Source organism: Pristiophorus japonicus, chromosome 4 (genome assembly GCF_044704955.1).
Source record: "Pristiophorus japonicus isolate sPriJap1 chromosome 4, sPriJap1.hap1, whole genome shotgun sequence".
NCBI classification, from domain to species: domain Eukaryota; kingdom Metazoa; phylum Chordata; class Chondrichthyes; family Pristiophoridae; genus Pristiophorus; species Pristiophorus japonicus.
The window spans coordinates 219,343,125-219,366,888 of NC_091980.1; the positions used below are offsets into that span (position 1 = coordinate 219,343,125).

Consider the following 23,764-nt stretch of genomic DNA (forward strand, 5'->3'; position numbering starts at 1 on the left):
GCAGGTACAGCAGGCGGTTAAGAAAGCAAATGGCATGTTGGCCTTCATAGCGAGGGGATTTGAGTACAGGGGCAGGGAGGTGTTGCTACAGTTGTACAGGGCATTGGTAAGGCCACACCTGGAGTATTGTGTACAGTTTTGGTCTCCTAACCTGAGGAAGGACATTCTTGCTATTGAGGGAGTGCAGCGAAGGTTCACCAGACTGATTCCCGGAATGGCGGGACTGACCTATCAAGAAAGACTGGATCAACTGGGCTTGTATTCACTGGAGTTCAGAAGAATGAGAGGGGACCTCATAGAAAGGTTTAAAATTCTGATGGGTTTAGACAGGTTAGATGCAGGAAGAATGTTCCCAATATTGGGGAAGTCCAGAACCAGGGGTCACAGTCTAAGGATAAGGGGTAAGCCATTTAGGACCGAGATGAGGAGGAACTTCTTCACCCAGTGAGTGGTGAACCTGTGGAATTCTCTACCATAGAAAGTTGTTGAAGCCAATTCACTAAATATATTCAAAAAAGAGTTAGATGTAGTCCTTACTACTAAGGGGATCAAGGGGTATGGTGAGAAAGCAGGAATGGGGTAGTGAAGTTGCATGTTCAGCCATGAACTCATTGAATGGCAGTGCAGGCTAGAAGGGCCAAATGGCCTACTCCTGCACCTATTTTCTATGTTTCTATGTTTCTAACTGGTTTGCCTGTTCATTAACTGCTTCAAACTTCTCTGACTGAGACAACAAACTGTATTTTACTGCTACTGTAAAATATATTTTGTGAATTGTTTAGTAATTCAATCTGATGTGAAAGATTCTAGTTTGACTGATATTAATAACCCTCAGAAGCAATGTGGGTGTGTAGTGGAAATTTTTCACAAAAAAACCCCAGAAATCTGAAGTATTGTTCACCCAAGGCATGCTATCCCAGGTTACTTTGAAGAAAATTGGAATTCTTGTCTATGGGAATTGATTTTTGTGTTAGGCATGAGAAAAGCACCTGGTCAGAGCTCAGCTCATAATAATTCGTGTTTCAAATTCACTTTGAGAACACAAAGTTCCTTTTCAGAATATACATTGCCTTGAAGCATTAAAACTCAATATATAAAATTTATACTCTGAACAAATGTGGTTTCAGTAACTAATTCATGAAAGAATAATTTACTAAGTTACTCTCCTTAAAATCTACACATGCAGAATTTTCTTATAGAAAGATTACACTGCAGTCTTTGTACTCCTAAATTCTGTTCAAAGTGTGCCTCTCACCTCAAATTTCATCTTGTATCCTGGATTGTACGTTGACAGCACAAGCTGATGTCCGCGCTGCCATTTGAAGAACAATCTTCGGCTGTCCTTGTCAGACAAACAAGCTTTATGATCCCGCATGAGGTCTCTACTAAGGAATTTACAATGATTGCCTGAATGTATAGTTGCATATAACAGAAAAGGATCATCTTCAGAACTAGATCAAGAGAAAGCAGAACAAGTTGTGATTACATCATTCAACATTTGCACTCACAAATCTATTTGCAATAGCACTTTCTGTACATTTTATACCATTTGCTTTCTTAATTGCTTGCTGTACCTGCATGTTAATTTTCAGCGATTCGTGTACAAGGACACCCAGGTCCCTCTGAACACCAACATTTCCCAATCTCTCACCATTTAAAAAATACTCTGCTTTTCTATTTTTCCAACCAAAGTGGATAACTTCACATTTCTCCACATTATATTCCATTTGCCATGTTCTTTCTCATTCCCTTAGCCTGTCTATATCCCCTTGAAGCCTCTTTGCATCCTCCTCAAAACTTAAATTCCCACCTAGTTTGTATCATCAGCAATCTTGGATATATTACATTTGGTCCCCTCATCCAAATCATTGATACAGATTGTAAATAGCCGGGGCCCAAACACTGATCCTTGTGGTGCCCCACTAGTTACTTAAGAACATCAGAATTAGGAGCAGGAGTAGGCCATTCGGCCCCTCGAGCTTGCTCAGCAATTCAATAAAATCACGGCTGATCGTCTACCTCAACTCCACTTTCCTGCTCTGTCTCCATATCCCATGATTCCCTTAATATTCAAAAATCTATCAGTCTCTGTCTTGAATACACTCAAAGACTGAGCCTCCACAGCCTTTCGGGGTAGAGAATTCCAAAGATTCACCACCCTCTGAGTGAAGAAGTTTCTCCTCATCTCAGTCCTAAACGGCCGACCCCTTATTCTGAGACTGTGCCCCGTGGTTCTAGACTCCCCAGCCAGAGGAAACACCTTCCCTGTATCCAGCCTGTCTAGCCCTGTAAGAATTTTGTATGTTTCAATGAGATCATCTCTTATTCTTATAAACTCTAGAGAATATAGGCCTAGTCTGCTCAATCTCTCCTCATAGGACAATCCCCCCATCCCAGGAATCAGTCTGGTGAACCTTCATTGCACTCCCTCTATGGCAAATATATCCTCAGGTAAGGAGACCAAAACAGTACACAACACTTAAGGTGCGGTCTCACCAGGGCCCTATATAATAAAGACATGTTTATTCCTACTCTGTTTTCTGTCTGTTAACCAATCCTCAATCCATGCTAGTATATTACCCCCAATCCTATGAGCTCTAATTTTGTTTAATAACCTCTTGTGTGACAACTTATCGAATGCCTTCTGAAAATCAAAATACACCACATCTACTGGTTCCTCCTTATCTATTCTACTCAAAAAACTCTTAACAGATTCGTCTAACATGATTTCCCTTTCATAAATCCGCGTTGACTCTGCCCAATCCTATTATTATTTTCTAAGTGCCCTGTTACTACATTCTTAATAATAAATTCTAGCATTTTCCCTACGACTGATGTCAGGCTAACTGGTCTGTTGTTTCCCATTTTCTCTCTCCCTCCTTTCTTAAATAGCCAGGTTACTGACAGGATGGACAGTTGTTTTGCGCACATCCCAAACAGTGGCATATTTATTAGTAATGTCCGATCATTCAGGAGACATCTAGCACCTTGGTATCATAAATTTATTAGATCTCAGCAATTCTTTGAAGGAAGGCTTTTTAAAAATAAACGCAAATACCCAAGGTAAGCCAGATAGCTCGCAACATAGATAAGGTAGCAGAAAGGCTGCAAAGGGATTAAAACAGCAGAAAGGCTGTGAAGGAGAAATAACCTTCAGGAAACATAACAGAATACATTTATGTTTCTACATTAAATAAGAATTCCCTCCAATGTGGACTAGTGTAAGTGTGTTCATTATCTTTGTAATGGTGCACTGACAGAAGTTGAACTGTTTATGATAAAAAGCTTGGTACACTCAGTGTTCTGTACGTTTTATCTACCATGGAATAAAGCAGCTTATGTACCGAAGCAAACAATTCCTCGCCTAGTGTTAACTCTAATTGCCTTTGGAAGGGTTAAAGGTTTACATGTGCTTAAGACATGGAGATCCAGTCGAGATCACATGGGAGGTTCATTTTACACATGTGGGTCTCACTACTGCACCTAGCTGATACAGGCAAGTAGGAGTCAACTACTGTTTAAAAAAAGTAGGTAACCAGACAGCTTAAGAGAGTGATTGACATCGCTAAACCTGATCAGATACCTGCAGCAGACCCAAATTTGTAACAACAACATAGGCTTTTTATTATTACAATTGGTTTTGAGACTGCTGAGTATAGATATATAAAAAAGATCTGCATTTTTAACTTTCTTGCTTGCCCTCCTCTAGATAATAGATAATGCAGTAGCATAATCATAAGTGGATCAAGATACACTTACCAATAATATTGCAGGTATATATACAGGGCTTAAAGTCATTCACCATTATAACTTAAACAAGTGATCTACTACTTGTAAAAAATGACAGACGTTTTCAATTAGGAAATTAAGCTGGGGACTTACTTTATATTTTACAATATATTTCACAGAATGTTACAACATAGGAAGACGCTATTTGGCTCATCCTCCTGTGACAGTTGTCTGAAAGAGCTATCCACTTAGACCCACTCCCCTGTCCTTTCCCTATATCCTGTTAAACTTTCTTTGGGAGTGGGATCAATAGTTAAAACTTTCAATTTGCACAATTATTTTATCTAAGATTAAAACTGAACAAATAAGACAATTTCTGCAAAATAACCTCCAAACAAACTAAGCAAGACCAAAGGTAGAAAGGGTAAGTAATTCATCTAAGTTCATCAGAAAAGAACAGTGGCAGCATTAAGCATAAGGAAAACCTGGTGTGTGTGAACAACTGGGGGATATTAACTGGGGCAGTAAGTTTTATGGGGTTCATTTGAATTTGTTGGAGGCTGAAAACAGTCTCTGAATGTAGAAAATGCCATCGAAAGGTATTTAAACTAATTGGGAGAGGGAGTGTGTATTGTTCCTATAGGATTGGGGAATGGATAGAAATACTGGTAATAATAAAATATGAATTTCAATAATGGGAAACAATATTTAGGGTGAACCATATAGGCACGTACAGAATTCCTTGAAATGTTTTTATGCGAATGCTAGAAGCATTAGAAATAAAAAATGGAATTACAAGCATATACTTCCATGGATAATTCAGATATTATAGATATCTCTGAAACTTGGTTGGATAATGTTGGATCTTAAGTGAAGTTGAAAGAGTACATGGGATTTGAAATAGATTGGATCACAAAAGAGGGGGTAAGAGAGGACATAATTGCAATATAGATGGAAATATGGGTCAATAGGAGGGAGCTGAAATATCTGGGTACAGCTGGATCCAAGATTGATTTTTGCCATCAGTTATAGGCCTCTATAGCAACAGGTTGAGAAAGACAAAGAACTCTAATCAGATTACAAGAACAGAACATGATACTTTTGTCACATGAGATTTTAACGTTCTGCCCATTATCTGATGTGATAATGAGATACCAAATTCAGAGGGTGGGAAGACAAAATTACCTATTTACACTATTGTCAGCTGTGGTTCAGTGGGTAGCACACTTGCCTCTGAGGCAAAAGGTTTTGGGTTAAAGTCCCACTCCAGGAACTTGAGCATATAAATTTAGGCTGACACTCCAATACAGTGCTGAGGGAGTGCTGCGCTGTCAGAGGTGCTGTCTTTTGGATGAGACGATGAAAGTCTGCTCTCTCAGGTGGACGTAAAAGATCCCATGGCAAATTAATGCTACTGACATTATAACATTAGTACCTGATTTCAGGAAGGCTACATTTTTTCTTGCGATAGATGTAAGGAAAATTATACTGAGTATGCTATTAGATGGGATTAATTGGTTGATAAGCTTGTCGCTAGAGGATTGTCAACATTGGAAGTGATCTGAATGAGACCCGGTCATGGATGGAGTTCCACAAGGCTCTGCGTCAAGACTGATGCTGCTCATTATTTTCATTAATGATTGATAGGAAAGCTTAAATGGAATTGTCCTTAAATTTTCAAAAATATGCACTGTAAATTAGGTTGCGGGCCAACAATATGGTCAAATGTAGCATTATGCATTTGGGGTTAGGAAGCTCCAAGCATGTTTATACCACGCGGAGTATTTTTTTTTAAGGATAAACAATCAAGAAAGGCACCTAGGGTTAATAGTTGATCATGCGTTAAAAGGTGAACAAGCAGCGTTGGATGGCTATAGGGAAAGTTAATAGAGTTTTAGGTTGTATTGCTAGAACCACAGAGCATAAAATGAAGAGCATTAGAAATAGGCTATATAAGGCTTTTGTTTCTCTGAATTTGTAGTTTTATAACCAAATTTGGTCCCTGCATATGGTAAAGGATACTGAGGTTCTGGAAAAGGAAGGTGACGAGAATGATACATATATTCTTACACTGCTTGACAGGGTAGATGCAGGGAGGATGTTTCCCCTGGCTGGGGAGTCTAGAATTGAGGGTCACAGTCTCAGAACAAGAGGTCGGCCATTTAGGACTGAGATGAGGAGAAATTTCTTCACTCAGAGGGTAGTGAATCTTTGGAATTCTCTACCCCAGAGAGCTGCGAGTGCTCAGTTGTTGAGTATATTCAAGACAGAGACCAATAGATTTTTGGATATTATGGGAATCAAAAGATATGGGGACAATGCAGGAAAGTGGAGTTGAGGTAGAAGATCAGTCATGATCTTATTGAATGGCGGAGCAGGCTCGAGAGGCTGAATGGCCTACTCCTGCTCCGCAAAACATAAAAACTGATAGTAAAAGCTTTTACAGATATATAAAACGGAAAAGAGCGACTAAAGTAAATGTTGGTCCCTTAGATGATGAGAAGGGGGATATAATAATGGGAAATGTGGAAATGGCTGAGACCCTAAACAATTATTTTGCTTCGGTCTTCACAGTGGAAGACACAGAAACCATGCCAGAAATTGCTGGTCGCAGGAATGTGGGAAGGGAGGACCTGGAGACAATCACTATCACTAGGGGGGTAGTGCTGGACAGGCTAATGGGATTCAAGGTAGACAAGTCCCCTGGTCCTGATGAAATGCATCCCAGGGTATTAAAAGAGATGGCGGAAGTTATAGCAGATGCATTCGTTATAATCTACCAAAATTCTCTGGACTCTGGGGAGGTACCAGCGGATTGGAAAGCAGCTAATGTAACGCCTCTGTTTAAAAAAGGGGGCATACAAAAGGCAGGTAACATAGGCCGGTTAGTTTAACATCTGTAGTGGGGAAAATGCTTGAAACTATCATTAAGGAAGAAATAGCGGGACATCTAGATAGGAATAGTGCAATCAAGCAGACGCAGCATGGATTCATGAAGGGGAAATCATGTTTAACTAATTTACTGGAATTCTTTGAGGATATAACGAGCATGGTGTATTTAGATTTTCAAAAGGCATTCGATAAGGTGCCACACAAAAGGTTGCTGCAGAAGATAAAGATACGCGGGGTCAGTGGAAATGTATTGGCATGGATAGAGAATTGGCTGGCTAACAGAAAGCAGAGAGTTGGGATAAATGGGTCCTTTTCGGGTTGGAAATCGGTGGTTAGTGGTGTGCCACAGGGATCGGTGCTGGGACCACAACTGTTTACAATATACATAGATGACCTGGAAGAGGGGGCAGAGTGTAGTGTAACAAAATTTGCAGATGACACAAAGATTAGTGGGAAAGTGGGTTGTGTAGAGGACACAGAGAGGCTGCAAAGAGATTTAGATAGGTTATGCGAATAGACTAAGGTTTGGCAGATGGAATACAATGTCGGAAAGTGTGAGGTCATCCACCTTGGGGGAAAAAAACAAAAAAAGGGAATACTATTTGAATGGGGAGAAATTACAACATGCTGCGGTGCAGAGGGACCTGGGGTCCTTGTGCATGAATCCTAAAAAGTTAGTTAGCAGGTGCAGCAGGTAACCAGGAAGGCGAATGGAATGTTGGCCTTCATTGCGAGAGGGATGGAGTACAAAAGCAGGGAGGTCCTTCTGCAACTGTATAGGGTATTGGTGAGGCCGCACCTGGAGTACTGCGTGCAGTTTTGGTCGCCTTACTTAAGGAAGGATATACTGGCTTTGGAGGGGGTACAGAGACGATTCACACGGTTGATTCCGGAAATGAGGGGGTTACCTTACGATGATAGATTGAGTAGACTGGGTCTTTACTCGTTGGAGTTCAGAAGGATGAGGGGTGATCCTATAGAAACATTTAAAATAATAAAAGGGATAGACAAGATAGAGGCAGAGAGGTTGTTTCCACTGGTCGGGGAGACTAGAACTAGGGGGCACAGCCTCAAAATACGGGGGAGCCAATTTAAAACCAAGTTGAGAAGGAATTTCTTCTCCCAGATGGTTGTGAATCTGTGGAATTCTCTGCCCAAGGAAGCAGTTGAGGCTAGCTCATTGAATGTATTCAAGTGACAGATAGATAGATTTTTAACTAATAAGGGAATTAAGGGTTATGGGGAGCGGGCGGGTGAGTGGAGCTGAGTCCACGGCCAGATCAGCCATGATCTTGTTGAATGGCGGAGCAGGCTCGAGGGGCTAGATGGCCTACTCCTGTTCCTAATTCTTATGTTCTTATATGCTCCTATTTCTTATGTTATAACCTTGGAGCTCTTAGTTATGAAGATTGGCTGCAAGGGTTAGGGTTATTTACTTTATTTTAGATAAATACAGGCTTAGAAGGAATATGACTAAGGCTGCTTATATTTTATATGCATGTCCCCTAGTTCCACCATCCCCATCCATCTCAAAAAACCCAGTCCAGTTGGATATGTCATTTAAATTAAATAGGAATGATAAAATTAGATTATATAAAATCTGAAAGGTAGAACTAGATTATATAAAATCTATACGCAATTACTTAGGTTAGATTCGAAGAACTTTTTTCTTTGCAGTGTCATCACTTTCTGAAACATATGGTAGGTATGGATTCACTACAGTTCTTTAAAAGTTCCTGAGTGAAAAGGAAATTTCCAGTTATAGAGGGCAAGTTGCTGGTTAGTTGCAATTATGATGAACTGTGAATTGCCTGGAGCTTTACTTGATGCCTTAGTGAGTCAGAGACGAATGTGTTAGAATATTTCCTGAATTGGCTGTGGTTTTTGTGGTTTTTTTCCCCTTTCAAAGGATATTGCATGGTTAGAGGGTGGGTCTATGCTGCCTATAGCTGAACCCTGTCTAGATGAGGTAGGCTTGATGGACCCAATGATAGTTCTCTGCCCTTCTTTTCATATGTTTGTGTGTTACAATTATTAATTAAAAAACAAAGTAATGACAGTATTTTCTGAAGTTGCCTGGTTTTCTTATTACACTGAACTTCCTCGTTGACTTACATATTTGCTGTAAAGAAGCAGTCAGCATACTTCTGTATTGCAGCCATGTGACCTTTGTCCCAGCTGCGTGTTCCTCTTAGCATGTGCTTGCGCCCAAGGACAAGGAGACGCAGATTTTGTTGTGCAAGGTGAGAAACTACGTCAAGAAGCTGTATCGAAAAACATGTTGCAAATTATTAAGTTATAGTTTGATATTTAATACACATGGTGTTATGAATCTGCATTACAGGTGTAAAAGTATTTTTTCTTCTTCTAGTAAAGGAACAATTATAATCTGGACACTGTTGTAATACCATGGAAGTTATGAAACTAGCAAAGGCGGCATCTGGAAAGCACTCCACTGCCAACGGTATCAGCTCATCTGCTTCTTCTTAGACAGTCCCCCGTTGTCGAGGATGACTTGCTTCCACACTAAAATGAGTTCTAAGGTGATGCCAGGTCCCGAACTTCATTTTAAAGGGTGGAAGATGCCTGTGCGTGAATTTTTTAACGTGGGGTGGCTGTTGCACAGAGTTGACTTGACAGAGCAAGGTATTGGTCCAATGGCAAGGGGACCCAAGACGATTGGAGACCAGGCTCTGCTGCACGGGCTGATCACACACACACACACACACATTCCTACTGACTCCCTCCCTTCCCTCAGGTCCTCTCTCTTTGGTTTTCAGAGATCGCAGTGTAGGTAAGTGCGTGGATCTTAAGAGCAGCTTGTGTATTTGTCCATAGAATACTGACACTGTACTCCAGACCCCCCCGGCTCCAGCGTGCTGCTCTCCATGCACAGGCCCTGCTGTGCTTTTTCCGCTCACGCTTTGGTCGTTGGTCCCTTACTAGTGACCATGCATATTCTGGCCTCATATCCCAGCCACACTGCTGGCCTCGGATCCCAATCTGGCTGCTGGTCCGTGCTGAATTTTCCCTGGGTCCCAGCCTTTCTGCTGGCCCGTGCTGTAACATGGTGGGCCACATCGTCTGCATGCCCGATATTAGACTCCCAAAACATGTGCTCTACTCAGTGCTCTGGCACGGCAAGCGAGTCCCAGGTGGGTATAGGAAACACTTCAAGGACACCCTCAAAGCCTCTTTGAAAAAGTGTAACATCCACAACGACACCTGGGAATCCCTGGCCCAAGACCGCTCAAAGTGGAGGAGAAGCATCCGGGAAGGTGCCTAACACCTCGAGTCTCTTCGCCGGGAGCATGCGGAAACCAAGCGCAAACAGCGGAAGGAGCGCACGACAACCCAAGCACCCCACCCCTCGCTTCAACCACCATCCGCCCCACCTGTGACAGAGACTGTAGGTCCCGCATTGGTCTCATCAATCACCTAAGAACTCATATTAGTGTAGAAGCAAGTCATCCTCGACTCCAAGGGACTGCCTAAGAAGGACCTTCCCTGGGTCCCGAGCTCCTAGCTGTCAGCAAGCAATCAGCTCACACACTTTTGGGATAGTCTCTTCCTGTGGAAAAAGAAAATGATCCAACTCCAGTATAAAGTACAATTTTTTTGTAATCATCGCTTGTATAAGGCTCTACCTTCTACCTTTTTTAGAGAATAACTCTACCTTTTTATATCGCTTAAGTCAGCAGTGTACTGTTTTTAAAATTTATTTTCTCCCAGGATGTTGCCCCGAGAAGGTGATGATGGGCTTTTATCCCGCTCCACTGCAGTCCTTGTGGTTAGGTTGGAAATACCAGAATATTGACCCAGCAACTTTGAAGGAACGGCAATATTTGTCCAAGTCAGGATGGTGTGTGACTTAAAGGGGAAGGTGTAATCATGAGAGTGCTGCTCTTACCCTTCTCAGTGGTAGAGGTTGAAGGGAGTGGGGGTTGCTGCAATGCATCCTGTAGATAGTTCATATTGCATTCACAGTGCGCCGGTAATAGAGGGGCTAAATATTGAGTCCAGTGATGGGGGACCAATCAAGCAAACTGCTCTGTCCTGAATAGTGTTGAGTTTCTTGAGTGTTGTACATATTGACTTCAGCCCTGTAGACAGTGAGCAGGTTTTGAGGGGTCAGGAGGTATGATACTTATTGTAGCATTCTCATTCTCTGCCCTACATTTGTAGTCACAGTGTTGACATAGGTGACCCTGTTAAGCTTCTGGTCAATGTTGAAAGTGTTGTTGAAAGTGGGGGAAGGTAGTTGGGATTTTTATTATTGCAGAGTGTCATTGCCTGGCACTTGTATGGTGTGAATGTTACCTGCTACTTGACAGTTCAAGCCTGTATATTGTTTACGTCCTGCTGTAGGCTGGCACGGGCTGCTTCATACAATAGCAAAATACTGCAGATGCTGGAATCCGAAATAAAAACAGAAAATGCTGGAAACACTCAGCATGCCCGGGAGCATCCAAGAGAAACAGTTAACGTTTCGGGTCTGAGATCCTTCAGGATTTAGCAGCTTATAATTGCGAGCAAGTGTGCTTATAAAATATTGTAATGTTACACAGCAACTAAGCAATATTTCTGCTCTGTCGGACAAATTACCACTGCACTAATAAATTGGAGAACTCCACTAAATCACACCTTCCTATATCTGCTACCTCCTTCAAACATACATCCCTCTCCTATAACCTTGCTCCTCTGACTCTGGTGTCTTGTGCGCTCTTCCCATCCACCGCCCCAACATCCGTTACAGAGCTTTCAGTCTCCTTGACTCTGGTCTCTGAAATTCCCTTCTAAAACCCATTCATCTCTCCATCCTCCTTTAAAACCTGTCCTTTTGAGCTAATCTTCAGTAACCCTTTCTAACCCCTCTCCCAAGTGCTTGTAATGACCCGTGGGAACATTGTGTGCATTACAAGTTCTATGTAAATTCAAGTTGTTTTCTGCCAGTTCTTCAGAGCCCATAAAAATAGAGGCTGGAGAATGCATGTTAGTGGGCAAACCCTTATATATAAGTTATGCTACGCACGCTGGTCCAGTTTTACTAGGATAGTCATCAAAGTGCTATAATTTAAAATTTTTTTGTTTTGAGGAAATATTAGGGAGCCGAAATTCAGGGTCCAGATAAGGCCCGTTACCGCCGTTTTGCCAGCGGACATGCGGCGGAATCGAATGGCCACCGCGTTGCAGTCCATTGGCCGCCACAATCTAAATTCACCTCGGGGATTTTACAGGCGGTCCCCACTTCCGCCCCGCTACTACTGACCACCCCAAACGCGTCATCAAAGCACGCACTGCCGCTGTCCTGCATCTCCATCCCACTCCACGCGAAATTTACCTTAAAAACTCGACGATCCGCCGCTTGGTGCCCCCGACAGCCTTTTCTGTCTGTGTACCTGGTTTCTTATGTGTGAGTCACTGCAGCGGATGGCCCTTTAAGGAGAGAGCGCACTGCCGCGACCGCCATGTTTTGCTTTTGCTGACGGACTTCCCGATCGGCTGGACAATTATGACCCTGGGTTCAGCTGGGCCGCCAACAGGCAGCCTGGCATCCCCCCCCCCCCCACTTTGAGTGCCAGGCTGCTGGCCCAGCCGAAACCGTCCCTGGTGGCCCAGTGGCCAAACCTAAAGAAATGCTGCTTCTCTCTCCTTTAAATGAGGGGAGAGATGTGGTGACGCACACGCACACTGACGTCAGCACCACTCCCCCACTGAGTGACAGCGGCAGAGACTCCGTCCCACCCCTCACCAGCACATATGGCCGCACTATCGCCCCATTATGACCGGCTTCCGGTCCGATCCGAAAAAAACGGTAAAGTGGAGAAAACCGATCGAAAGCCCGCTTCATCGCACCCAACGGTAAAAATACTTTAAAAAAGGTAGGTGCGCCAGCTTTCTCAAGGGTCTGAATTTTGGCCCCTCGAAATCTTGTGGCCAAATGCAGTGATTGCTGTATTGACTTTATATTACTGTTAACCTTTTGCTTTTAATAAACCTGATTTGCAGTTTTAAGCCTAAGTTACAATATTACATTAACAAAGGTTTCTGGTCAACCCCGGCTAACATTGCATGACCAGATACTGTGCATATAAAGTCAAATTCTGCCATAGGGACTGAGGAATCACTTAGGGGTATGGTTCATGGCACTGAGTGCAGGAAATATCTTTAAAAATATAACAATATCACTACGATAATCTTCTGTACACTATTTTATTGTAACTGGTTAAAATCTAGGCAGAGGAGTATCGTATGTATGCATTAAGTATTTGTCTAATACTATGGATAGGAGTAATTTTTAAGCTTTAGTCTCAAAATGAATCACTGTCAATAGCATAAATATTTAATAAAAAAGTAACTGTTCATTAAAGTAACTTCCACAGAGCCTTATGATCTCCTTCAGAAGATGGCTAGCCATAATTTTATTGACCGTGTGTGATTTATCATTTTATCATTTTGCATCCTGTAACAACTGTTTCTGTGCATTCTCATCCTTGTTTTCAAATCCCACCATGCCCTTGTCCCTCCCTATCTCTGTAACCTCCTCCAGCACTACAACCCTCCAAGATCTCTACACTCCTCCAATTCTGGCCTCTTGCGCCTCTCCGATTTTAATCGCTCCACCAGTGACTGCCGAGGCTCTAAGCTCTGGAATTCGCCCCCTAAACCTCTCTGCCCATCTACCTCTCTCTCCTCCTTTAAAAGCTCTTTAAAACTTACCTCTTTGACTAAGCTTTTGGTCATCTGTCCTAATATCTCTTTATATGACTTGGTGTAAAATGTTGTTTTATATCGCTCCTGTGAAGCGCCTTGGGAAGTTTTACTACGTGAAAGGCACTATATAAATGTTATTGCTCTAAATTCTATGTAATACTGTACTTTGGATCACACAAAAAAAATACGAATAATTTTTATTTATAAAGCAGCTTTAACATAGTAAAACATCCCAAAGGAAGAATTGACCAATTCAGATTCACAATTTGAGACCATGAGAATATGGGCAACATTTTCAGAGACTGTGCCACCAGAGCCAGGGATCTATTTGTGGCACCTTTCTCTTCCTCATCCACATGCTGTCCCTGGCTAGCTTTTCCTCATCTACATGTTTCTCCCTGATGACATCAAATTTAACATTATCATTGTGTTTAAACCCCATCATGACTTCTCCCCTCCATTTCTCTGAAGGAGTAATTTCTAAGCTTTAGTCTCAAAATGAATCACTGTCAATAGCATAAATATTTAATTAAAAAGTAACTGCTCATTACAGTAACTTCCACAGAGCCTTATGATCTCCTTCAGAAGATGGCTGGCCATAATTTCATTGACTGTGTGTGATTTATCATTTGTCATTTTGCATCCTGCAACAACTGTTTCTGTGCATTCTCATCCTTGTTTTCAAATCCCACCGTGCCCTTGTCCCTCCCTATCTCTGTAACCTCCTCCAGCACTACAGGGACCAGGGGACACAGTCTTAGGATAAGGGGTAGGCCATTTAGGACTGAGATGAGGAGAAACTTCTTCACTCAGAGAGTTGTTAACCTGTGGAATTCCCTGCCGCAGAGAGTTGTTGATGCCAGTTCATTGGATATATTCAAGAGGGAGTTAGATATGGCCCTTACGGCTAAAGGGATCAAGGGGTATGGAGAGAAAGCAGGAAAGGGGTACTGAGGGAATGATCAGCCATGATCTTATTGAATGGCGGTGCAGGCTCGAAGGGCCAAATGGCCTACTTCTGCACCTATTTTCTATGTTTCTATGTAACCTCCCGCATCTCCACCTAGATGCACATTGACAGTTGCATCTTCAGTAGTCTGGATCCACGTTCTGGAATTCCCTTCCCAAACCCCTCTGCCTCTCCACCTCCCTGGTTTCCCACTTTACAACAGTGACTACATGCCAAAAATACTTCATTGACTAAAAAGCACTTTGAGACATCCGGTAGTCGTGAAAGGCGCTATATAAATCCAAATCTTTCTTTCTTTAAAACCTTTCCTAAAATGGACCTTTTTGACCAAGCTTTTGGTCACCCCTCTTAATCTTTCCTTCTTTGGGTGGAATCCACTTTTGTTTTGGTGTAGCCTCTGTGAAGCACCTTGGTATATTGTTCATGTTAATATTGCTGTATAAGTGCAATGTGTTATTGTTATCTATGCAAATTTGGCAGTCATTTTGCTACAAATAAGACGAATGACGAATTCATCTGGTTCTTTTTGGTGGTGTTGATTAGAACATTGGGAGAATTCCCTGCTCTTCTTCGAAATATACCATGGGATCTTTAATGTTTACCTGAACCAGTGAAATAGGCAGAGAGGGTCTCACTTCAACATCTCATCTGAAACATTGTACTCCTTCAGTACTGTGCTAGAATGTGCACCCAAATTATGCAGAATGGGTGTTAAATCAACAAATTTCTGACTCAAACCATGCTCACCAACATAAAACAAAGGTTCTCTCTTTCTGCTATTGTTTAAAGCATCACATTTTCAAATGAAAATTACTGGTGTATCCAGAATGTTCAGGAAAAGCTCATTGTGTAATTCCAAAGACTTTCAAAACAAGTGTTTTAATTTCAGCTTTGTAAGGGATAAATTGCCTGAAAAAGGAATACAACCTAAAAAGGGGGATGGGACCCCAGGATGTTTAGGAAAACTGGCCAGTGGGATAAAATGCAGACCAAGGGGGTTCTCTGAGATATGGATCAAAAGGGTCCCAGGTATAAGTGCTAACAGAGAAAAGACGAAAAAAGAAAAATGCTGGAAAAAACATTGAATTCGCAAAGGACAGTTTGTTTTTATCACAAGATAAAGACGCAACCTTGAAGCTACAGCCGCTAAAAAGGAAATAAACTGAACGTATAATTTGGAAAAAAAGTGTTTGCGATTGTCTTATACAAAGACTAATTTAAATAAGCTATATTTGGTGTGAATGTCTGTCTTTGTGAAAATAATAAAAACTTAAAGTTAAACCCGACACAGAAGCTGCAGCTTTGTGCCAAGATAAAGAAACAAAGATGTTTAACTATGGACTGAAGGAAGGCCATCAAAATATTATTACATTCGGATTCAAAAGGGGGAAAAGATCTAAGCTATACGAACTCAGCATAGAAAGAAAAAACTGGGAATTAGAAAATTCTTAAAAAAAGATGAAACTGGCACGGAAGTTTAGATTTTGTGCCTAGAGAAATAAAACACAAGATTTGCTCAGTGAACGGGATCATAGAAAATGAAATGTTGGAATGTATATAGCTTATGTGAAGATTGGATTTCAGTAAACAAAATAGCTATTAAAAATGTGTGGTCTCGTTTTAAATCAATTAAAAAAATCTTTGGCAAGTATTTGAATTGGATGCTTAGAAAAATTGGAGTTTAATCTAAAATGCTGTCTTTCCCGATGAGAAGGTTTTATTTAAAGCTAATTATGACAGCTTTATTAATAATTTCTGCTGTTTTAACGGATTCCTAATTTCTAAGCAAGTTTTAAAGGCACAAAGACTTGGGAAAAAATTCGGATAATTACGCGAAGTCACGTAATAATGTCAGGCCTTCTTACAAGCCTGTAAAGGCGTTAACCCTTTCCATTGACAGCTGTTTTATACTGGACATTATTAATTTGGATTTCTTAATAAAAAAAGGAAAACTCACCTGACAGACAGAGGAAATGGTGGGATAGTCAGAATAAAACAGAACCAGCCTATGTAATAATACTCGCCTGCTACAAAGGACAGATAAAAGAAATAGATACTCAAACAAAACAAATTCAAGAGTTAAAAGCTAAGATAAATAAGCTGGAAGAGATTAAAAACGGGACCAGACGTATAGTGAAGTCCGCAGCCATAGCACCATCACTTACGGCAATAGAGCCAATGTACCCCACGGTGGGTAAGTGTCGTCCACAAACCCAACCGAACAGTAAACCAGACTGGGATAACGAGAGTGCAGTCCTGGCACATGATAAATTGGCACAAAGCGACACCAGAGGTACACAATGGGGAATGACAGAATAAGGGAAGAGCGGATCTAGAAAAAATGAAAAGATTGGAATTCCTCAAATACGAGATGAAAGGATGCTGGGGACCAATTAGAACCAATTGGAGTAGAATACTGAATGTGACTCAAAAGGCAGGCGAAAGGCTAGGGGAGTACGGGGAATGAAAGTGGATTGAATACAAAGACTATTCTGGGGTGGATAACCCTGAAAAAAATGATGCAGCATTCTTGGAAATGTTTAAAGATGTACTATTTACAATATACATTAATGATTTAGACAAAGGAATTGAATATAATATCTCCAAGTTTGCAGATGATACTAAGCTGGGTGGCAGTGTGAGCTGTGAGGAGGATGCTAAGAGACTGCAGGGTGACTTGGACAGGTTAGGTGAGTGGGCAAATACATGGCAGATGCAGTATAATGTGGATAAATGTGAGGTTATCCACTTTGGTGGTAAAAACAGGAGGGCTGATTATTATCTGAATGGTGACAGATTAGTAAAGGGGGAGTGCAACAAAACCTGGGTGTCATGGTACATCAGTCACTGAAGGTTGGCATACAGGTACAGCAGGCAGTGAAGAAGGCAAATGGCATGTTGGCCTTCATAGCGAGAGGATTCGAGTATAGGAGCAGGGAGGTCTTACTGCAGTTGTACAGGGCCTTGGTAAGGCCACACCTTGAATATTGTGTACAGTTTTGGTCTCCTAATCTGAGGAAGGACATTCTTGCTATTGAGGGTGTGCAGCGAAGGTTCACCAGACTGATTCCCAGGATGACAGGACTGACATATGAAGAAAAACTGGATCGACTAGGCTTGTATTCAATGGAATTTAGAAGAATGAGAGGGGACCTCATATAAAATTCTTACGGGATTGGACAGGTTAGATGCAGGAAGAATGTTCCCGATGTTGGGGAAGTCCAGAACCAGGGGTCACAGTCTAAGGATAAGGGGTAAGCCATTTAGGACCGAGATGAGGAGAAACTTCTTCATTCAGAGAGTTGTAGGCATGTGGAATTCTCTACCACAGAAAGTTGTTGGGGCCAGTTCATTAGATATATTCAAAAGGGAGTTAGATGTGGCCCTCACAGCTAAAGGGATCAAGGGGTACGGAGAGAAAGCAGGAATGGGGTACTGAAATGCATGATCAGCCATGATCATATTGAATGGTGGTGCAGGCTCGAAGGGCTAAATGGCCTACTCCTGCACCTATTTTCTATATTTTTATGATTAGGAGAAGCACATCAAAAGATAATGAAACTTTAGAGTGGGCAGAACACTTAGAGGAGTTAAAGTCAGAACAACGAGAGAAGATAGCTAAAATAGAAGCAACAGCGGTAGCAGCAGAAACGAAGGAGGAGGAGAAGACACACCCCCATGCAGCTCCCCTGATATGTTTTGGCTGCAATAAGGGAGGAGGTGCAGGAAGGTGAGGCCCACAACAGGCAAAGAAAGGAGCACCCTTTTGCAGTATGTGGATGATATCCTCATTGCCTCCAACACAGAACACCAACACGTACTAGCTTTAACTACTGTGCTAGGAGCTATACAGAGCGCAGGGTTAAAAATAAATTCCTGGAAGGTGCAGATGGGAAGGAGCGAAGTAACATATCTAGGATACATAATATCCAAGGGAAGCGACAGATGCCTAAGGACGGAAAGGAAGCAATTCGATCAATGCCTAGGCCAGGAACCGTGAAAGGGGTCAGGCAGTTACTAGGGCTATTCAACTATTGCAGAAATGTCAAGATCAGGAAATTGTGGTTGTAAGGTTAAAACAAGCTCTCACAAGTGCTCCAGCCCTGGAATTATCCGACCAGAATAGCCCCTTCCACATCTATACTCACCACAGTAAAGATCATTACATGGGGACAGGCATAGGCCAGTGGCATAGTAATGTCGGGACACATACCCAGCATACCTTAGTAGAATTGCTTAACACAGGAAGGCTAAAAACGGTATCTGATGCACGAAGGGCTAGGTGGGAAGCAATGCTCTTACCCCCCAACGGGACAGTAACAATAATAAAAGACAACTGTAACAACCCTACAGGGTGAATCATTACGGAGGGAGAAGAGCATCAGTATAGCCCAACAGGAGAAGACGAGGGAAGTAGTCAGGCAAGTGAAACCCCACTTGAGGATGCAGACATGGATCTATATGTAGATGGGTCTCGGCGCTATATCAATGGGACACCACGGACAGGATGGGCCATGGTAGATAGTAGCAGTCAAAAGGGAAGGACGGTTAGAAGGGGGTCAATCAGCTCAAGTGGCTGAATTAGTGGCTCTCACTGAGGCTCTGAGGCTGGCTAGGGGAAAAAAGAGTAAACATCTATACTGTCAATATGCTTTTGGAGTAGTGCATGATTATATGATAGCCTGGAGCAGACGGGACCACATGACCACAGGAGGAGGGCCGATCTATACCACGGGTATGTCCATACAGGTAGAATCAACATGATAAGCTCGATGTCCAGATGCTGATGGTGGAAGGGAATAGGTAGAGATATAGAGGACCACTGTAGAAGGTATGTGATATGTGCAAAATACAACCCAGGGGGGAAAGTAAAGGTCAGAATGGGACATCAGCCCCGACCGAAAAGACTCTGGGAAAACTTGTAAATAGATTTTACTAGACCGTTACCCAGCAACAAGGGGAAGACATAATGCCTAGTTATAACAGACCAGTTTACGAAGTGGGTAGAAGCTTTCGCCAGTAGAAATTGTTCAACAGAAACCGTGGCCAAGATCCTCGTAGAAGAAATAATGTCACTACAGCTGGACTCAGATCAAGGTACACACTTCACAGGGAAGATAATGAAACAGGCCTGCGCTTTACTAGGGATCAGGCAAAAATATGCCATTATCCGGAATCTTCCTGTTTGGGGGAACGAATGAATAGGACCTTAAAAATGGCCCTAGCCGAGGCAATCGAAGAGACTGGAAAGAGATGGGTAGACAGGTTACCCCGAGTACTGAAGCAGCTCAAGACAGCCCCTTAGTCGGACGACAGGCTTGACACCCTTTGAACCAATGAGACTGCCAGAAGTCTTGGTTTCCGGAAGCGAGTACATAGGACCATATAAAGACAGGATACGGAAATTTGTAATGGGACTCTGTAAGCAGGCTAGAGATCATCAAATAATCAAGGACTTAGAGAATGACACTAAGGAACAGAAGGTCCAAATACCCCAAATAGGCAGTCAGGTGATTACCCCAGAGAGGTCCGGGCTCGCACCCAAATGGACCGGACCCTATCAGGTAATAATGGTAAGTTATGGTAGTTATAAGGGGTATCGGCATGTGGAAACACTGGACCCAGTTAAAAAAGCATGGTCATTAACTAACTGGTGACGACTGGGAAACATTGTTTTTTGCAGGACTCTAGTGCTCGTGGAAACAACGTGGGGTAACACAGCCACATATCAAGGACAACAGGCTGAGGGACGGCAAGGCCTGTATTACAGGGACTCGGTCGACATTAGTTTAATAAAAAATCAAAAACACTGATGGTGACGGACAGAGCAACAGTAGACTTAAATAACGGGCATAAAACAAAGTAACAAGGAAATGAAACAACATTGGGGATGGGCCAGTAATACGGGACCATAATTCCTAAATTTAAACCTATAACCACCCCCAACTTCTGCGGTTAAACACTATAAGCCTGTATAGAAACCTGACCCTGCGAGCACTTAAAAGGTCCTGAATCAAAACCATGAAGTTTAATGTAGAAAGAGGGTCAGACAAAAAACGGGACCAGGGAAAAAGAGGGATACCAGAAATGGTAGGCGCGGGATGCGCGACGGGAGTTGCGGCAGTAAACACTATAGACCTGCACACGATAGATGATCAAGTTGATGACCTAACATGAACCTTACAGGGATTGCTGGAAAGGGATGAGGATACTGAAAAGGTGCAGGCACAACTGGATAATGGCGCAGAAAGGGAATTATTATAAGTGGCCCACACATTGCGAGACCATGCCAGAACTATAAATTAGAGCAGCTTCAGAATGGAAAGGTGCCGGATTGGTAACACTTGATGTATTTACCAACTGGACCTTGGACAAAAAGATGACTCATGCCTGCGAGGTGTGGAGAAACAGTCATGTTTGGGTCCCAAAGGCCAGATGTGTAACCGGTTTTGTAGTATCTATACCACAGTATGATGTGACGAAGGGAGATCCTCTATACCAAACAAACAATGTAGGAGAAACTCGCGTGCAGTACCATGACAAACCAGAAATGTAACTGAGGAGAACAACAGTACTAAGGGCCCAAGTTTCCACACGCGCCTAGAATGGCGCAGTCCCGACCTGGACGCCCGTTTTTCGCGCCACAATGTGCGCCTAAAAAAATCCTCCGTATTCTCCACCTCCCTGCAGGTCCTCTGGCCCTGGGCGCAGCCAGCACGAGCTGTGGGGGGGCGGAGCCAGGTCCCTGCGCTGAAAACAGTGCCGGGACCTCTGCACATGCGCGCTACAGTGGGCACGCAAGTGCAGTAGCTCCAGGCGCTGAACTGTGTGGGAGGGGCCCGAAGCACGCAGCCCCTAGCCCTGGCCGAATGGCCTCACTGGGGCTGCATGAATAAGGCTCCTCCCACGGCCAGCTCCTGCTCCCCCCCCCCCCCCCCCCGACCAGACCCGACACCCGCTCCCCGCCCCCCCCCCCCCCCCCTGCCTCTGGACCGGACCAGACCCGACACCCGCTCCCCACCCCCCCCCCCCCGCCTCCGGACCAGACCCGACACCCGCTCCCCGCGCCTCCGGACCAGACCTGACACCCGCTCCCCGCCTCCGGACCCGACCCGCGCTCCTGTTCCCGCTCCCCGCCTGGACCCGACCCGCGCTCCTGTTCCCGTTCCGCCCCTACCCCCGACTGGACCCGACCCGACCCGAGCTCCTGTTCCCGCTTCATCCCCCCCCCCCACGACTGGACCCAACCCGACCTGCGCACCTGTTCCCGCTCCCCGCCCCCCCGACTGGACCCGACCCGACCCCCCCCGCCCCCCAACTGGACCCGACCCGACTCCCGCTCCCGGACTGAATCCGACCTGACCTCCCTCTCTCTCCCTCTCTCTCCCTCCCCCCCCTCTCCCAGCCCCGCCCCCCCCAAACCGAACCGAACCGAACCGAACCTCTCCGACCCGACCCAACGTGACCCGATGCCACCTACCTGTAAATCTGGTGCTGGGGACGGGCCCTGCCCGAAGTCTCGGGCCAGCCCGTTCAGCCTTCGGTCCCGAAAGGCCTGCCTGAAGCACTTTCACACAGGTAGGAAGATGGTTTATTTAATCTTTTCTTTGCTTATAAATGTTTATTCAGGTTGGATTTATTTGTATAATATTTGTATAAGTATAAATAAGGATTTATTATAGAATTTAATGACTTCCCTTCCCCCCCCCATCTCGTTCTGGACGCCTAATTTGTAACCTGCGCCTGATTTTTTAATGTGTAGAACAGGTTTTTTCAGTTCTACAAAAATCTTCACTTGCTCCATTCTACTTTAGTTTGGAGTACGTTTTCACTGTGGAAACTTTCAAATCAGGCGTCAGTGGCCGGACACGCCCCCTTTTGAAGAAAAAATTCTGTTCCAAAGTAGAACTGTTCTACCTGACTAGAACTGCAGAAAAAAAAAATGTGGAGAATTGCGATTTCTAAGATAGTCCGTTCTCCACCAGTTGCTCCTAAAAATCAGGCGCAAATCATATGGAAACTTGGGCCCTAAGAGTCTCAGCAGAGATGATTGTTATAAAACTAACCAAGTTGCTTTATGTCGAGATCCACTACGAATGAACAAAGATGACTGTGGATATGACCAAGTGGATGGGTGCATCTTGAGTATCACCCCCCTAACACAGGACTACAAAACAATCGCTGTTCCACGAGGAAATGGAGATGGATGTGTGAGCACCACGGCAACTGAAATGAAGAAAGGAACACCTCATGCACCATTATGGATATTGACTTCTGCTTTACTCCACTCGACGAGATATAAATTAGTTTATTATAACCCCTGAACTAAAGGAGGAAAGATCGATGGGACAATGATGGACATTACCTGAGGAGGTTATGCGAAGGCCATCGGGCCGCTAGGAAAACCGATACTCGAACTGAAAGAGGAGCAAACTCAACTGAATTAGACACCATTCGACAACATAGAGGGTACCCCAGACGGGGCATAATTCGAACACCAAGAAAATGTTGGCTCGAAAGGACTTATACACGAACTATGCAGAACTAAATGTACTGGTTGGAGTGCAAGGGAACTCATCTTGCTAGTATTATCCTGTAAAAAGGTGTAACTGATGTAAGAGGCAGGCCCTAGCCCATACTATAGTTAAAACATTGAATAAAGGGAAATCAGACAGTCTGGCAGAAAGGACTTACTTAGTATAACCTTGATGAGAAAGCCAACAGGTAGATCCTTCAGCTCGGGAAGTAGCGCTACCCAAGCGAAAGGACAACCCTGGAAGCTCACCCATGAGGAATTAATTGGTAAATGGCCTATCTTGGGCATATAGCCAAGGGCCATTAGAGGGGAATTGTAAGGGATAAATTGTAGGAGTTGCAAATTGTAAGGGATAAATTGTAGGAGTTGCAAATGTAGGTGGTCAGAACAATGCTGAAGATAGTGAACTAATCAGTATTAGGTCTGAGAAATTGCCAATGTATGTAACACTTGCTTATTTAGGTATAGCACATTTATAACGCACTAAACTGTATCTTTAACCTTAGTAACACTTAAACAGCCAAAGTTAGCAGTTTTTGATTAGAAGTCTCCGAGGAAGAGATAAGGAAGCCAGTATTTTGGTACAGCCACACAAGGCGTCGTATAGACTGGGTTAGAGGGCAAAATGGAACACAATAATGGGAGATGGACAATTGCATATACTACTCAGAGCCAGTCTGATAAGAGTTGACAAATCAATGTAACTCCGCTGATAGCAATAGACCTATCGATGATTTTGTGGGAGGGTAGTTCCTCTCCAAAACCTGTATAAATTATACTTGAAAACTCTTGTATTTTGGAGGTTTAGACCGAACCTTCCCGTGCATTGCTCGTAATAAAGTCGGTAAACCTGAGGTTTTGTTTATTTACTTCCGTGGTCGTTATACAGTGGGAGCTGGGCGAGGTGTCGATTAACTAGATCA

At 43.4% G+C, this 23,764-nt stretch overlaps 1 protein-coding gene across 4 annotated transcripts in view; it reads right to left on the reverse strand.

Annotated features, from left to right (window-relative positions):
• prorp (protein only RNase P catalytic subunit) overlaps positions 1-23,764 on the reverse strand; it is a 129,302-nt gene that overhangs the window by 20,510 nt on the left and 85,028 nt on the right. For all 4 annotated transcript variants that reach the window (XM_070879117.1, XM_070879118.1, XM_070879119.1 and 1 more), the window contains 2 exons: positions 8,737-8,885; positions 1,256-1,451 (listed from right to left, as the gene is read on the reverse strand). In XM_070879117.1, coding sequence (XP_070735218.1) covers positions 1,256-1,451; positions 8,737-8,885 — 345 coding nt within the window. The remainder of the gene's footprint in view (positions 1-1,255; positions 1,452-8,736; positions 8,886-23,764) is intronic.